Raw genomic sequence first — 17,640 nt, 5'->3', positions numbered from 1 at the left:
CCCACCTTGCCTCCCGAGGTCTCATGTGGCCGTCTCAGGGCAATGGTACACGGGCTCCCTGGACCTCCCGGGGGTCAGCTGGGCACAAGGTACCGTGGTGCACACCCCTCACTCAGCACAGCCCTCCCCCCTGGGAGGTGGTCCCGGACACCCACTCCCTGGGCCAGAGGGCACTGGGCGGTGAGAGTCCACACCCAGAGGCCCGGGCTCCTGCATAGCCTGAAGCCCCTTGCTTCTTCTGCAGAACCAATGGCCCCGAGCAGGTCCCTGCTCTCCACGATGGCCCATGTTCCTCTTCCTGACACACTCATTTAATTTTTAACTCACAAGGCGTTTACTTATTTATTTTCATTGTTCTTGATAATAATTCTAAGCCATTAGAGGGGAAAATTATATTCAGAAATGCTGTTTCACACTTTATTTGTTTGATGATTTAGAGCAATAGAAAATAGCACATTTGCTGGCTTTTATAGTCTGATAATTATTCACATCCATCAAGCCATTCCAGGGGAATAAACAAAACACCAAGAAAATGACACCATTAATAGCATCCTCCACTGCAGACAGGAAGCCTTTCCCAGGGCAGCGTCTTGGGAGGATGGACTCAGCCTGTCCCCTGCCCAAGGCGAGAGCCTGCCCGCAGAGGATGTGTTTTCCTTTCAACTACCTCTGCTTCTGGGCCCAAGAGCCTCCCTCCTGCTGGACTGAGGCCTCTGCCCAAACAGCACCCACGGCCCCCTGGCTTCCAGAGCTTCGTGACTGGACTCCGGCCTGGCCTCAGCAGGGCCCGCGGGATGCCCACCTCTGGCCAGGGTTGCACCCCTCCAGCGTCCAGCCTCAGTCCGTCCCTGGCCCCCTGTAAGCATGTCCGACCCCTGCACACGTGTCAGGACGCAGGTCTTGGACGCGATCGCTGGCCGCTCTGGCCCCAGGCCTCCCTCTTGGCCTATGCCAGGTGTGCGGGTTTCCACGTTGCCTTTTTTGGGGTGGCTGTGATTGGAGGGGGTGCATCCACTACTCCAGACATCAAGTGTGAAAGAAGAAACCTGGAAAGGAGAGGCTGGGGGACGCCCACCTGGCAGGGCCAGCCCTCCCATCTCTCCCCAGACCAGGGGGTCACTTCCTTCTGGAACGTGGCCTCTGGACTCTGGTCACCTCCGGAAGCCTTCCCGTCTGCCGGTCGTTTGAACAGTGAAACTGCTGGACTGGGACGGTCTCTTTACCGTTGTGTGGCTTTGCATGCGTCTCGTGTCCTCTGCCGTTACCTCCTGGGCTGTATAGAGGATCTAAGATTGCTTTATTTTCTCGCTGAAGCCCCTGGTATTTGCAGACGACTGCCTTTCTGAAAAAGGCGTCTGGCAAACGATGCCTGAATTCGTCTCTCTCGGCCTCCTCGGCGATTCCACAACATTAAACCCGGAGTTATGGAGCCTGTCCAGTCCTGCTGCAGCCTCTGCGGGGTCACCTGGAGCGGTTGCCAGGGACACCGAGCTGACAGCGCCGAATTTTCCACGACTTTCTGGTTGAGTGTCATCCAGAAGTGCTTTGTGTAAAACGTTGACCAGAGGAGAGAAAGGGCAGAGGGAGGGGTGCACATGATGGGCTGGTAACATACGTGGAGAAGGTCCAGAGGGGCCTGCCTGGCCGGTCTCAAGACCGGGGTTCGTGTGCTGTGGCCGGAGGGACCTGCGTGACCCCGTGTGGGCAGCCCGACCCTCTGCAGACTCCTCCAAGGGGTTTCCCCCATTTCTGACTCTGCCCCCTGAAGCCCCTGGTCTGTTGTCCCTCCCATCCCTCCCTGGATTCTGGGAGTGGCTCTGCCCTTTCCTGTATCCGACACATCCAGATTCTTCTGCCATGACTTCTGTGCTGGCCTGGAGTGAGTTGACCACCAGGAGGCACCCAGCTGCAGCCCAGTCCCTGGGGAGGAGCATGGTGACGGGGGCCATCTGGGGGTGGGATGTGGTCAGCCCAGGAGGAGGCGGGGGCTGGTGGACCAAGGAGACGGCCACCGTGTAGCAGGACACGTGGGAAACCAGCCTCGTGCTGGCAGTGAGCGGGATGGGGGAGCCACGGGGGCTCTGTGTGGGCTTGGGCAGGGCTGACCGCCGGCTGGGAAACCTCGCACCGGCCCAGTCGTGAGATGGACGTGGACCTGGGCAGGCCGTCTGTCCAAGGAAACATGCAAGCACCCTTTGCCTCCCAGGCGACCCGGGCTGCCACGTACAGAGAGCAGCTGCCTGGGGTCGCAGGCGGGCAAAGCAGATTGATTTTGGCCGTGAGGTTTGACCTTGTGATGGGGACGGAGTTCCCAGGGAGCGAGACAAACTGCCCCCATATTGGCGACCAGTAAAACCGACTCTGTTTTACGGCCCCAGAACCTGCTCGCTAATGGCCAGACAGATGCTTGCCTACTTCGAGAGTTAGCGAGCAGCCCTGCTCAACCCAAAGAGCTGCTTTGCCTTCTTTTATTTCCTCCCAGAGCCAAGCCTGAGAGTCAGGGATGCCCCGACCCAGTGGTGTGACGCCAGGTGGGGCTGTAACAAGGTTAGCGCGCCCCGGCCCCAGGCTGGAGACTATGCAAGGCTCTGCCATGGAGGCCCCTCTGTCTGGGGACTTTTCCTTCAGTGGTGAATGTCGGCCCTGCTGGGAGGCTGGCTCACCTGGGCCTCCATTGCTCTGGGCTTGCCTGGGGCCCCGGAGGGGAGGGCCATGGCAGAGAGGGGGCTCTGTGGGCACCTGCCGCCCGAACTCGGGGAGCCGTTACAACTGCACAGTTGGAGCCTCTGCCGCCCTCCCTGCCTCCTTTGAATGGACGGCCCACGCTCAGCGTGTGTTTCGTTAAGGACCAGGACCCCAGTTCTGCCCGCCTTCCCCCAAAGTCTGAGGTTTTCAGCTTGCTGAGTCCCTGGGTGTGGGCTGGGGGAGCACAGGGGCCTCTCAGCATCTCCCAGGCTGTCGCCGGGTCATTCCAAACCGTGGGAGGCTCAGCGTGCTCTTGGCCGTCGGGGTACAGATGACCCCCATGGCTGCCGGCTTCCCATCCACGAGTCCTTTCTAATCTCTCCAGGGGCTGCTCTTCTGAACACTCAGCCCAGTGTCCTGCAGTTTGTACTTTCCGATAACAGAGGAGCCACGTTCCAATGTTTTAAACTTTTAACATCCACCAGATTCAATTAATCTTATCTTTACAACTCCCAATTACAGGCTGTAATTAAGTGAAAGCAGCATTGTAGACTGGCGATATTGCGTTAATCATCACAGCCTTGGAGCCGTAAGTTCCTTCCTGTCCTCGGGCATCTTCCCAGAAGGGACAGAATGTTTCATTTCCCTGTTTGGTGGGGGGACCTTAATCCCACAGAGGTGCTTTGGATTGGGATTAATTTTTATCATCTTTATGTAAGTGATAAAAGGCCATTTAAAAAAGAGTCACCTCCTCTTTGTCTGGATAATGGGCAATTCTCTGACGACAGCAGAATTGAAGGTGCCACGGCCACCTCCAGGGCCGTGAAACATGCCCAGAAATTAATTATTTTTATCCTGTTAGATTAGAGACAGCACAATGTTCACCTTATCTCCTACCCTTGCCCCCTTTTATTTTATTAAAAGTAACGATAAACCTTTCAGCTGGAGTGGACTCAGCCAGCTACCGAGCCTGGGCGATCTTCCATGTTCCGTGTCCCTCCCCATTTGGCTTCCTGCCCTGTGGGGGAGGAGGGCGCAGCCGTGGGGAACATCCTCCTGTGGCCTCGTTCTAGAATTCCAGAGATTGCCGTTGTTATTCTGGAGCACGGTCCCCGCGCCCTGCAGCACTGCTGACATCGGGTGGGTCATTCTCTACTAGGGCGCATCCTGGGCACTGTGGGGTGTGGAGCAGCATCCCCCCCGCTCCCTCGATGCCAGACCACTCCCCCAGTCATGACAACTAGAAATGTGTCAGACGTGGCCCAGTGTTCCCAGGGGGCAGGATTGCCGGATCCTGGAGTTTCTCCCAGATGGGACGGGACTCGGATGCTCTAGTAGCTCTATCATTGGACACTTTACCACCCTCCCTCCTCCTCTGGACAGTGGCGCTACCATGCCTCGCCTTTGCTTGAAAATGGAGGTTTCCTGGACTTCCTTGGAGGTCCAGTGGTTAAGACTCTGTGCTTCCACTGCAGGGGGCGAGGGTTCGATCCCTGGTCGGGGAACTAAGATCCCCGCATACCTCGTGGTGTAGCCAAAAAAAAAAAGAAACTGGAGGTTTCCATCTTGCCCAAGTGCCCTCGGGTGGTCTGGGGGTGGCACGTCGGTTGGGTTGGGGCTTCTGGACCCCTGGCCCCTGGCTGTCCCTCCTGGCACCGCCCTCTGCCAGGAAAGCGTTCTGGTATCCCGACACGCTGGCTCGCATCAGCAGGTGACACTCTCGCTTCATCTGTTTGCAGACTTTCACCTTACATCTTTTTTTATTTATGACAGCCGCAATCATCTTTCAAACGTAAAAACGTGTGAAAATACAACTTATGAAAGTGGGTGACGAGTGAAGTCTTGCTCCTTCTTGAAGCTTCTTTCCCCTCGGCTCCTGGGGCTGGGGGGACAGCCCGGGATGCTTCCATCCTCCTCCTTGGTTCCAATCCAGTGCTCTTTACTTTATGCTTTGCTTTCGAAGCCGCCTAACTGGGAATGTCTCCACTCCTGGCATTCCGAGGGTGTGTCACTGTCCCCCAAGTCCTGGGTCCTGGGCCTCCACCTCACCCCTCTTCCTATCCGTGTGGCATCCCCCGACCCCGACAGCCCCTCCCCTACGCTGACCGCAGCCGCCCAGCTCTGCCCTGTGCCGGGCCCGCGTGTCTCCTGGGGCCCTCAGCTGTGCAGTGGCCACACGCTCTCCCCTCTGACGTGCCTCCCTTCTCTCGTAGGTACGCCATCCCCCCAGAGCATGGCAAGCGCCTGGAGCGTCTGGCAATCGGTAGGTGCCTGGGGCCCACTGGGGCCAGGGTGGGCGGTGGGCTGGCGGCCTCTCCCTCCCCGGCTTCACGCTATTGTCTGGGGGTCGGTGTCCTGGAGGGTGATGTGCTCCAGGTGTCCTGGCTGTGTTCCACTCCTTTCCCTGGCGGTCAGGTCGTGGACCCCCGCTGTGGGTCTGTCACTTCACGAAAGCCACACGGATGCCGTCGCTTCAACACTCTCATTTTCTAGCCTCTTGGCCCAGAGTTCGGGACAGGACCGCAGGCTTTGCCGGCTGGGGGCAGCCCGTGCTCCCCTTGCCCCCCAGCACCTGGTGCTGCATCCACCCTTTTCTGTCTTTATGGACTCTTTGCTTAGTCTAGAACACGAGAAGTCCAGTTTGGAGGTCCGCACCTGTTCCGTGCGGCCGCATGGGGACTGCAGGGCCATCTGCTAATCCCGTGCAGGGTCGGGTCACCCAGGCTCCCTGCACCACCTGGATTGAGACCCTCGCTAGGGCCTCTTGGGCTGACAGGATTTGTCGGAGAGGGTCCCGGGCTGCGACTGGGGCTCTGACCACCCGGGTAAAGGCCGGCCCTCAGGGCATGGGATCCTTAGAGACAATCCAGACACCCAGGCTGGGGGGCGCGGAGGCCTCTGTGTGCCCCGATTGGGGGCCAGGCTGTTCCCCCCATTGCTCTCATCTCACACCTGTCCTGTCCCCATGGAGACCCGTGTCCTGAGGGTGGACGGCTGTCAGTGCCTGGACAGACGTTCACAGACCCCGCTGGCCCAGCGGGCGGGCCCTCGCTGTGCAGCCAAGAACAGCCCCTCCCTCTCAGGCAGCACCCTGGTGAGGGTGAGAGTCTGCCGCGGAGATAGCACGGGGCCTCAGGCCACCCCGACCCCCGTGGCAGCAGTAGGCAGCTGGCACCCCCAGGTGGCCACAGAACCGTCCGAAGCCATGGCCTGGTGTTGGTGAGGCTCCCTGCCAGCCGGCTGCCGGCCTCTGTGGGCGCCTCCCTGCCTGCACTTGACTTGGGGGTGGGAACGGCCCATCTTTCTGCCCAGCAGATTCTCACAGCAGGTTGGCGGGGTCGGCAGAGTCCCAGGTGGGAGGGAGGCTGTCAGGTGAGTTGAGCAGGTGCCCCCGGGCCCAGTTCCTCTGCAGAGGCCATTGTCATGTCACCTTTTATGTTGGAAACTTGGACCTTGACCTCGTGGACAGGGCTGGAGCCGCTCTCAGGAACATGCTTCTCCCGGGAGAAATTCCAGTGCAGGCGGGCATGGCAAAGGCTGATTTAACTTACTTACTGAGCTCGAAAATAAAACCCAATTAATTTTGTTCCCATTATGTATTTTAAAATGCAAATTTAAAATGTCTTTTCCTATTGTATTAGCTTCCTGTTGATGTAACAAGTTACCACAAACTCAGTGGCTTAAAACAACACACATCTCCTCAGTTTTGCTGCGAACCTTAAACTACTCAAAAAAACCTCATTAAAAAACCCCACAGATTTATTTTCTTACACTTCTGGAGGTCAGAAGTCCACAGTGAGCCTCTAGGGGCTAAAAGTCAAGGCATCCGCAGGGCTGGCTCCTTCAGGAAGCCCCGGAGGAGAACCCGATTCCTGGCTTCTATGGCTTTTGGAGGAGCTGCATCCTGGGCGTGGGGCTGCGTCGCTCTCATTTCTGTCTCCCTGGTCTGTGGTCGAGTGTCCCTCTGACCCCCTCTTATAAGGACCCTCCGGATGACACCAGCCCCCTGGGTGGTCCAGGCCCATCCCCATGTCAGGGGCCTGAACTTTATCCCGTCTGCAGAGTTCCTCTTACCACTGAGGGGACCTTCCACAGGTTGCGGGGATCAGGACATGGACGTCTTGGGGGCCACTGTTCAGCCCCCCACACCTGCAGAGCCACGGGGATCAGTGCGGGCGCTCTCTGGGGACCACGTCCGTGACACCCCCGGGCCTTGCCTGCAGCTTCTCTGTTCTTCCTGTTCAGAGGGGGTTGCACTTAGCCATGCCCGGCTGTTCTCCCTCAGTATGCCTTTTCTACTAGAAAAGTTTTGGGTGATTGGAGCGCCAACTAGAGAAGCAAGAGAAGCCAGATGCAGGATCCTCTGGGGCCCCCCGCCGAGCCCAGACAGTGCCACAGCCGCTCTCCCTGGAGCTCGCCCTGTGCTCCGTTCCCGCAGCCGGAGCTGCTGCCGGGTCCTTTCTGATGCCCTGACCTGGATGCTGGCTCGCTTCCTGGGCATCTGAGGGAGGCTCAGTGGCCGGGGCTGGGAGAGGAAGAGTTGGCTAGCAGGGAGGCCGCCCCGTCCTTGCTTCTTGAAAAATCCAGACTCATTAAGTCAAGCAGCTCCTGGAATTCAGGAAAGGGGCTGTCAGCTCTGGAGGAGGGGCGGGAGCCTCCTGCTTCCTCTGCAGCCCCTCACTCAGGACTGCTCTCCCCTCCTCGGAGGAAGGATGGGGGAGGCTCCAAGGCAAGTGACTCACTGCCCTCCTAGGCGTCTCTTCCAAACTTTTTGGGGGTGTGCATCAGGGGCTCCATTACTGAGATGGGTGGAATGGGTTTGTGATTAATATGGAAAATGAATAGCCGTGCTCCGAATGGGCTCGCTGGGAGAGTTGTGCAGCCCACGGGGAGAGCATTAATGTGTTGGCGCGTTATTGGTGCTAATCACTTAAAATGTGCTTCTTTATTAGAGCTTTAATGAGAGCCACTTAAACTGTGCATTAAAAAGAGGAACTGCAGAGAGGCCGGCGGGCCGGGCGGCAGGCAGCCGTAACTCTAATTGAAATGCTTCTAGTGCAGAGCAGAGTTGCTGGATTCAGTCAGCCCTGGCACCTTCCAGAGCCTTGCCATTGTGTCCTTGCGGTTAGGAGCCTCTTGCAGCCTTGGCGTGTGGGTGGGGCCACGCGGGTGCGCACGTGCATACACACACACGTGCCCTCTTTAACCAGCAGCCCGTCGAGGGTGCGCGCTGGCCTGGAGGCTGGGCCCGGTCTGGATCGGCTTCCAGAAGGGCCCTGGGGCTGCCTGCGTCTGGGGATCAGTCCCAGAGGGAGGTGGCCGCTCGGGAGCGCGTGCTGGTGCCGCTGTGGTGGGGACTCATCCCACACCTCGAGGAGCCATGTGGCAGCCCTCCTGTGCCCACTCTCTGTGCGGGTTTGAGCTGAGGCGCCTGGCCACCATGGGCAGAACCTGGGACAGGCTTTTTCTTAACCACGAGACACACGTGTCATTGACTTGAGTTGCAGCCAACAGGCGATGTGGGAACGTCCCTGAACTGCGTTAGTGAAGCACGGTTTCTGGGTAGGTAGAGCTGATGGTGGGCTTTCCGTAGGCTCGCGGAGGCTATCCCTGTTGTAAATTAGTTACGTGGCGCATCGTGGGGCAGAGAGCATAGGGGCTGTGAGCACAGACAGAGGGTTAGGGGCTGTGGGCGCGGCCTGCGTTGGCCCCATGTGTCTGGGGCCAAGGGTGGGCGGGTTGTCTCCCGGGCCTCCGTGTCCTCACCTGCCTGGTGGCGGTGGGACCACGTGGGTGGAGAGCCTGCGCCACTCAGGCGGCCCCCCTCTTTGTTGCGGACTCCTCAGTGTTGGGGGGTGGTGGGGGACCCCACTCACCGTGGTCACCGTGTGTCTGGTCAAGAGCAGCAGCTCCCCTGTCTTGTGTCCGGGCTGCGCTCTCACGTGGCCGAGTGACTGTGTGGAAGCAACGCGGTGGCTTTTGTCTGAGGGGAGCTCGGGGTGGGCAGCGGTCTCTGGGCAGCCGCACCCTGTCTGCGACCGCGGGTGTGTGCTGTGGGTGCGCCCCTCGTCACCCAGGACCCCGTCCCGCAGTCCCCTGTGTGTTTCATTCCCTCGGGGCCTCAGAGGAAAGGGCTGCCCGGAGAGAGGTGTCCCGGCTGCCCCGCCGCCCCGTCCCACGGGGCAGGCCCCGCCCCGTCCCGCCAGGCTGATGCTGGTCTTCTCTGCTCTAGGCTTCTTCCCCGGGAGCTCCCAGGGCTGCGATGCTTTCCTTCGGCACAAGATGACCCTCATCTCGCCCATCATCCTCAAGAAGTATGGGATCCCATTCAGCCGGGTACGTAGGGGCTGAGCACAGACCACCTGCTCGTGGAGGGGCTTCTGGGGCCCATGCCCTGGTGACCACGAGTGCCCCAGGAAACTGGCGTCTTAACCCTGGAGAAGGTTCTAGGACGATGGCAAGCCAGGGCAGGGCCATCAGCCTCCAGCTCTTCCAGGGTGGGGAGTGAGGATGGAAGAGGGGCCGTCAGGAGGGGCCTTGACTTTCCTTCCCGCCCAGACCCGAATGTCGGCAGGTCCTGCAGGCCGGGCTGGGGAGTGGACGGTCGGGGCAGCGCCTGCTGACCTGGCAGGAAGCGCTGAGGAGCCGGTGCTCCCCGTGGGAGTCCCTTCCCGCCCACCCGTGCCCGGGCAGACGCTTTTGAAAGAGCAAATACCTGTTTAGAAATGAAACGCCTGGCTCCCTCGCAGCGTGAAGGCTGTGAACTCATGCAGTTTCCTGCTCCAGAGGCTGCTCCACTGGTCCGTGTGGGGCTGTGAGGGGTGAGGCCACGCTGGGAGCCGGGTTGGCAGGGACCCCACTGCCTGCGGAGGGCGGGCGGGTGGGGGCTGAGCACCGGGGCCAGGCCGCCTCTGCCCCGGAAGTGGGCCCAGCTGTCGTCATTCCAGGCCAGTCCTTCCCCGCAGACAGCCCTCCTGGACGGCGGAGTCTGCGCCCCGGTCCCTGCGTGGGTCCAGGCGAGAGGCCTGTGCCCGGAACTTACCGGACAGGCGTGTGGGCCGTGGCACCGAGGGCAGGGGGCAGAGGAGACTGTCCGGGAATCCAGCTTCTGCAGGTTTCCCCGAAGAGCGCTTCGTCAGGCGCAGGAGCGAGTTCTGGGGGCGGACCTTCGTGCCTCTCTCTGGCCAAGGGTGTCAGCAGGTCAGAAACTGTTCTGACGTTTCAGTCAAACCGCCTGCAGCATCAGCACACAGATCGGGGATTCGCCTTTCTATCGGGGCCGCAGCTGCTGCTCATGCTTATTAGGTAGCGGGATATTTCACTCTGAGAAACGCAGCTTTCCATGCTTCCCTCTTCCCACCCACCCCACCCGCCCCCGTCTTCTGGTTGGAACATCATTCTTTGCCAGGAACCTCACAGACAGATCACGGCATTGCTCACGGAAGTGAGAGGTACTTGCTCTCGCATCCCTTTGTCGCGGACGTTCTCCGGAGTGGTGCTTCCTGGAGAGGGATGCTGGTCGCAGGAGTCAGCTGGCGGGCACCCTCGTTCTCCCGGGTCAGTGCCAGTGTGGCCCTGCAGCTTGTATACGAAATGCCTGAGCGTGACCCAAGGCGGCGGCGGCCTCCTGGCCCAGAGGGGCTGCTGGTGACTGGAGAGAGGCCAGGCTCCGCAGCCACCGCGGCTGCCCACGGGGCCCGGACAGAGCTTCGTCCCAAGGCCCTTGTCCAGCAGCAGGGAGCCCTCCGTGGGCCGCCGGCTCACTCAGGACCAGGCTCCGGGCCCTGCAGCGTCAGGCTCCACGTGGAGCCCCTCATCTGAATTCCTGGCGGCCTTCAGAGTGACGCCCCGCACTCCACTTATAAATCTTTGTAATGGTATTTACTTCTAGAAGAAAAAGCAGATCGATAGCAGAGCTTTTTAATAATTAAAAGTGTGTATTTCTGTGATCTGCCACGGACTTCCTCATTTATTCTTGGAGAGCTCGCACAAGCAGCCGACCGCCGGGCTTCCTCTGTGACTGGCGTCTGGGGCTGGCGCTCCCTCCACTCCTGATTGCTTTGCGTCACGGCCTATCCGTCATCCCAAGCGCCCTCTAATTTATTGTTGGGATAATGTTGATGGTGGTGACACGGAGGACAGACACCGTGGGTTTGAAATGGAGCCACCAGGATGTAGATTTTCTGACAGGGACATAATCTTCTTGTTGCTCTAAGTGAGCACGTCTCCTGTTCTGGGGCTTGATTTATGGGCCGGATCGGGCGGGGGACCAGGCCCTCAGTGTGCCTCTCCCCATGGGGGCTCCAGCTCGGTGATGGGGACCCTGCTGCGTCCCTGAGCTCAAGCAGGCCAGTGCACGCACGGAGGCGTTCTGGAAAGCGAGATAGCACTTTACAGAATCAGCTCAAGTAGGATAAGAACATCAGTAATTGCATTTAAAAGCGCATCCCCAAACCTGAATTTTACTTATCTCATTTGACGAGGCTCCGAGTCCTGCAGCAGAAGCTGGCCCAGGGGACCCTTCCTGAGAACGAGGATGCTGGCCGCTGGGCCCTGGGGACACTACATGTCCCCTCCTCCCCCATCTTCTGCTGTCGCTTCATCCCCGCATGCGGCTGTCACTTGGACAGGAATTTAAAAATATTACTTAATGCACGCTGACTTCCCTTGATGGGTACAATTCATTATTTGCAAAGAAAGATATCTCCGTGTTCTTAAGGACTGGCTTTTCTCCAGGCTACGTCAGTTTTGATTGATTTCTGACTCCGTGGTTGGCTTCTGGAAGTCTCCCCACCTCCACCTCACCCCACCCCCGGTCGCCACCTCCCGCCACCCACCCTCCCCTGCCGGGGTTTAACTCCTCGTTGGTTACTTAGATGAATCCAGCGATTTCTGCTCCTCTCTCTGGGGTTATTAGCAGGCCCCGAAAACTACGACAGAGTGGTGAAGAGCCTCTAAGTGGGGCAGAAGGCTCGAGCAGACACACTTTGCAGAAGGAGGCGTGCGCAGGCGCCGGCAGGACGCAGTGGGCGGCATCCACAGACCTCAGGGAGGGGGCCGGAGCATCACACCCACCCCACAGGGCCACTGCGTGCGAATACCCCATACCCCATATGCCGCCGAGGGGGCGGGGGAACTCGCCCTTCCCACCACGTGGGTGCAAAACGGGCGGCCACTGCGAAGAGCCGCTGGGCAGTTTCCTGGGGCCCCACGGTGCCCCCTCCGGAGTCTGTTTACTCCGGAGAAGTGCAAGCAACCACCGGGAGAAGATGAATCCACAGGTGCCCCCAGCTCTGCTCACAGAGCCTCAGACCAGGAACAGCCACAGGCCTGTGAGCAGGAGGCTAGATGAACAAATAGCAACACATCCTCACAGCAGGAGACCCCTTTAGGAACGAAGAGGAGCAGACGACCCATGTGCCCGGCGGGACGGATAAACCCCGAGGATGTGCCGAGCGGAAGAGGCCAGACGCAGAGCATGGGCAGCGCGGTCCGTGTCTGTGAAACCCTAGAGAGAAACATCGCCGAGGGGCGGGGGGGTGGGTGCATTTGGGCCCCGTTCTCAGAACTCCAGACAACCTGATATGCACCACGTGCTCAGCCTAGGAGAAGACTGGCCCTCCTGACCCCAGAGGGTCACTCCCGCGTCACAGCCTCTAGTCCAGCAGCCCCGCCTCACGTCCCGGGACACAGCGAGTGGGGGTGGCGGCCGCTGCTCTTTGTCACCCGTCTGCCGGACACTGGTCTGTTGGAGCGCTTGCTGATGGCCGGGGGTAGTCAGTGCAGAGTGGGGAGGGGCCCGGCGAGGAGGCTGCAGCCTCCTTCTCCAGGCCTCGGGCTGGCACCTCTGGAAGCCTCTGTCTGGCATCACTGTGGGTCCCCCACCTCGGTCCCTCACGCCCAACTTCTTGGTTTGGGGTCTCTGTCGCAGAGGTTGGACCAGAGTCTGGCCGTCCAGACCATTTTGAATAGGCCTGGAAACGCGCTCGTCCTGCAGTGTCGTGACCTTGACACGTGTCCTCCCGGCCCACTGACGTGTCACTTCAGTCTCTTTGCCCTCACTTGGAAGGACCCATGTCTTGGGATGTAGTGGACAGATTCTCTGCTCACAGTGGCGGGGCCACTTAGGACAGCTTCTGGGGACGTTTTGGGGGTGGGCCTGCTCCTTCCTCGCACGAGGGCTGGGCGCCGTGCTACCGGCTCGAACCCGCCCTGGGCTCCAAGGGCTCCGAGCTCCGCCAGTGCCGACCAGCCCTCCTCGCCAGCCCCAGCGCCGTGTGAACACCTCACAGTGGATGGACGCTTGCCAGGCCACCTACCCCCAAAGCAGGAGACCCCCCCCCCCCAACCCCGCCGCCAAATGAGAAGTACCTAGAATCCTAGCATTGCTGCTCACCCGTCTGGAGAGTGCAGACTGTCCCCTCGGGGCCCAGTGGGGTCTCAGTGAGGGGCGGGGCTGGGAGCCAGTTGCCGCCCTGGCCACTCGCCTCACCTACTTCCCAAGCCTTGCGAGCACCAGGCCACAGCCTGTCACTTGGCTCCTAAAGTCAGGCTCCCTGGCACTTGTTGGGATGTCCTCGAGCCCACGTCCCCCTGCTGTGCTCCTCGGTGGCTTCTTGTGGCTTTGCCATCAGCCCGTGATGCCCTGTGTCAGGCCTCGCCCCTCACCTGTTGGCCTCTTGCCCCTCAGATCACGCAGGAGGCTGGGGAGTTCATGATCACGTTCCCCTACGGCTACCACGCCGGATTCAACCACGGATTCAACTGCGCAGAATCTACCAACTTTGCCACCCTGCGGTGGATTGATTACGGCAAGGTGGCCACCCAGGTGAGTGCCCGCAGACCCTGGGGAAGGGTCTAAAGGGGGCCGGCCCCCACCTGCTCACCCAGCCCAGGGCCTGGATGGCAGCCGTTTATATTCGACCGGAGGCTGGGATTCTCCATAAGGGTCTGTTTCTGGATCCTCAGCAAACTTGTCCCCAGAATGTTCCTCACCTGGAGGCAGGGTAAGGGAGTCTGGGCAGGCCTGGGGTCGGGTCTCCCCTCCTCCTGGCAGACCCCAGGTGTGTTCCCCCTCGTCTGGGGATCAGGGAAGATTTGTTCCTTGTTAGTTGACCCCTTGGAGGCCACCTGGCCGGGCATGGGGTCTGCTTGGGCCCCAGCGCCTTTGCCCCCCTCCAGCTTCCCCATCTGGGCTTTTCTGCTGCAGGGTGCAAGAAAGACAGGGGGAGAGAGAGAGGGCGCAGAACCCTGGCAGAGCAGACTCTGCGCTCGAGCCTGAGGGCTTCCTGTTGCCTTGCTATCCACATTGAGAGGTCACTGAAAGGCCGGAAGACTCCTTTGATTTTCCTCAGTAATTTGCCGTTCTGGTCCCAGAGGGCCGATTATTGGCCAATAGATTTGACATCTGAGCCAAGCGCTCGTTCTCAAATTCCTTTTCTCCTGCACTCACCTGTCTGTGGTTTTGACGGGCAGCTTTGGGGGCACGAGGCCCCGTAGTGGCGAGTCCAGGGAGCGGCTGAGCACTGGGCAGGGCCCTGGGAGGGAGAAGCTGCTGGGAGGGCTGTCGGGCAGGCAGCAGGCCCAGCCCTTCCTTGGCTGCCGGGACCAGGGGCCTTCTATCCAAGACTGGTAGCACGCATGCCGTGGAGGAAGCCGGCGAGCTCTGCCCAGGTCTGAGCTGGGCTCAGACCAAGCGGCCCCGGCTCTCAGGTTTCAGTCCCTTTAACCTTCTCTCCACTGCAAAAGGGGGCCCAGCTCTTCACAAGCATCCAGTGTGGTACTTGGGTCATGGGACAGGAGAGGCCTCCTGCTGAGCTTCCTACCAGCCTCCCAAACCAGAGCCTTGGGGTTCCTCCGCGGAATTTCTCAGCCATTATGATTTAGGACCCAGGGTTGGGACAGATGGTGGGTTTCTCCCAGGCCCGGAAGTGGGAGCAGTGTGGACCCGGAGGACTTGGAGCCCGGATCCTGATTCCTTCAGTGTTTCACAGACCTTGGACCCTTGCAAAAGAGGGTCTAGGCCGTGACGATCGGGCGTCACAGCCTGGAGACGTGGCCTGATGGAGTGGAGGGGAGCCGGTGGTGTGCAACACCCCGAGTCCACGGCAGGGCACGTGGCAAAGAGCAGGAAACCCCGCACCAGGGGTGTTCAGGGGGGTTACAGACTGATGCTTTTGAACAGGTGGGGTTAAACAAGATCCATCCTTAAAGCAAATGTCACCTGCTTCTTTCCACGTTTGAATGGGGTGAAAAATTAAGCTTCACAGGTGGCTTTGCGTCACGTCTCCACTGGGCAGCGCGGTCTAGACGGGCTGGCTCGTCTCTGTCTTTCTAATGATCTGTTTCTCTTAACTTCGCTGTCAGTGCAGTTGAGAAAAGGAAATGGGTTTTGTAGCCAGGAAGACTGGAGAGGCGCCCCGGGATTTAAAGTGCTGGGCTTTTTATACTTAATTCAGGAAACTGTGGGGGGATTGTCTTTGGCAGAGCCTCTGGCTTCGCTGCAAGAGGAGAGACGGGGGTGTCAGGATTGTCCCTTTAGATCCACAGGGGTATGTTTGCAGGGAGTTTTGTGCGATTGAGTTATCAGCCTGGCCCCGGGGCTGGTCCCGGAGGCGCTGCTGGAGCCGACCCTGCTGCGGGGCCAGCGGGGATTGCCCGGATATTGAAAGCAATTTTGGGTTCAGCCATGTGTTCACAAACAAGTGGCACTTGGGAAGCGCAGCCTTAGATGGGGCTCCACCCTCATATCGCCAGGCGGCGGAGCGTGAAATTACTGAACAAGTGACAAGCGTTGCTCTGAGCCGGCCCGGGTTCTGGGGTGCCTGGCGGCTTCTGCCAGGAGTGGCCACTGGCCACGGGGCACCCGTCCGTTGCCACCTGATGTCAGCCTCCAGGCCTTTAGGTGGTGGAACGGGACAGCAGGTTCAGACCTCCAAGCTCCACTGCCCCCATAACGAGTCTGGGCTGGAGAGGTCGCCAGGCGCCTGGCCTCGCAGGGGACAAGCTGAGGGCATTGGCGGCAGGGGACTGTTCGTTTCCCGGGGTGCTGGGCCTGTGGACTTAATGGAGGGGGGTGGGGTGGGGCATGGGGGGACCAGGGCCCCTTCCCGCTGAGCAGGGGCCTCTCCCTGCAGCCTGAGTGCCCCGTCCCGTCTGCATCCCCTTCCAGCACATTCCTCGGAATGCAGCCAAGGGAGAGAACGTCCACTTCCCAGATTCTAGACTTCTGTACTTGTTGGTTCGTTACCTCTTCAGGCACCCAGTGAGCCCCTCACTCCCCGCACCGTCCGTTTCTGTCATTCTCCCTCTGCTGACGCATTAAAGGCTAAGCTCTCACGCTCGCCAGCCTGTGTGAATTTCAGGTGTTCCTGGGCTTTCTTCTAGAGCAGGGTCGGCAAACGGGGGCTCACAGGCCAAACCTGGCAGGTCGACTATTTTTGTATGGTCTGCAAAAAGAATGATATTTAGATTTTTAAAGAGCTGGGGGAGAAAAAAATCAAAGGAAGAGTGTGTGACAATTGAAAACTAGATGAAACTCACGTTTCACGTTGATAAGTAGTTTTATTGGCACAGATGCGCCCATTCATTCACGTGCCCTGCAGGGCTGCTTGCCTGCAGCGGTGGAATTGAGTGGTGGTAACAGGACCGTCTGGCCTGCAAAGTGGAAAATATTTGCCGTTTGGTCCTTACTAGGAAGTTTGCAGTCCCTGGTCTAGAGAATCGAGGGTGCAGGCGCTCTGGCTCCAGCCCGTCAGGGCTGAAGGTCACCTCCTTTGCTCTTTTCTTTGCAGCCCACAGAGTCTCCGGCATCAGAGGGGCTGTTCCCTCCAGCAGGTTGGCTCCCAGCCACTGTCTCTGGAGGTTCCGGAGGATCCAGTGAGGGCGCTGGTGGCTTTGGTGCCCGGCAGGCCAGGCCAAGTGCCGATGTGCCACTGCCGGCCCCCTGCAGAGCCCACCCGACTTCCCCACTGCGGGCAGGGTGCCCAGTCCTCAGGCTCAGGTCTGCCCTGCAGGCCACAGGGGTGCCCAGCATCCTCCTGGCTCTAAAACTCTGGAGAAAATAGGCTTGTGGCCTCTTGCCAGAGCCCCTTGGAAGGAGCACCTCTGGTCCCCGTCTACCTGACAGAGGCTGCAGAGGGCTGCCGTCTCCCACCCTCTCTGCTGAGCACAGCACGCTCGTCCCACTTGCAGTCTGCACTCTGTGTTCACTGTCAAGTTGAGGTAGAGTTTCTTCTCCAGGATGGTCTTCCTTCCCCATCGCTGATGCTAACCCTCATCAGCCCTCTGTGCATGGGAGGAAAGCCTCGTGGCCACCTGCTCCCTGCCTGACGCGCCCTGCAGTGGGGGGCGCCCGCCGTGTCCCCACCCCGGCGCCAGGGGGAATGGCCCTGCCTTCCTTGTGGCCAGCGACCATCCCCGCCTACAAAGGGGGTGAAATGGATAAGGATCCAGCAGAGCTCTGGGTGCAAATGGCCCTGGTCCCTCGGACTCTGGCCCACCCTCACTCCCACCCGCTGTGGCGCTGTGACACTTGGGGCCAGGTCACCCTCTGGGGGGCCGTCCCGGGCGCTGTGGGGTGTGGAGCAGCCTCCCCGGCCCCGCCCCCTCGATGCCACGAGCCTCCAGTGTGACAGCCACAGACATCCCCAGGCATTGCCGTGTGTCTCCTGGGGACAGGATCAGCCCTAGCTGAGGGCCCTGGCTGACCTTTCTCTCTTCGGCGCAGAGGGTGGTTGGTTAGTATGGCTGTGCTTTTTGGACTCTGGTAGTGAGGCTTCGTCAGCTCAGTTTAGTTCCTCTCCCCCGGGCATGTGTGCGAGCCCTTGCATCTGCCCGCCACCTTTTCCTACTGAAAGGCAGTTTTCGTGGCCGTGGTCCACAGCCTTGGGTTTTGGAGTCCCTTAAGCATGACAGATGCTAGCTGTTGCCAGGGCCACAACCCGCACTTAACAG

The 17,640-nt window shown here is 59.8% G+C and overlaps 1 protein-coding gene across 2 annotated transcripts in view; it reads left to right on the top strand.

The window, feature by feature from the left end:
* The window catches only part of KDM4B (lysine demethylase 4B), a 128,756-nt gene that overhangs the window by 65,520 nt on the left and 45,596 nt on the right, over positions 1 to 17,640 (top strand). For both annotated transcript variants that reach the window (XM_033854605.2, XM_033854604.2), the window contains 3 exons: positions 4,899 to 4,948; positions 8,918 to 9,021; positions 13,376 to 13,513. In XM_033854605.2, coding sequence (XP_033710496.1) covers positions 4,899 to 4,948; positions 8,918 to 9,021; positions 13,376 to 13,513 — 292 coding nt within the window. The remainder of the gene's footprint in view (positions 1 to 4,898; positions 4,949 to 8,917; positions 9,022 to 13,375; positions 13,514 to 17,640) is intronic.

The sequence above is a fragment of the Tursiops truncatus genome, chromosome 3 (assembly GCF_011762595.2).
Source record: "Tursiops truncatus isolate mTurTru1 chromosome 3, mTurTru1.mat.Y, whole genome shotgun sequence".
NCBI classification, from domain to species: domain Eukaryota; kingdom Metazoa; phylum Chordata; class Mammalia; order Artiodactyla; family Delphinidae; genus Tursiops; species Tursiops truncatus.
This window is presented reverse-complemented; position numbering and strand designations above follow the sequence as displayed.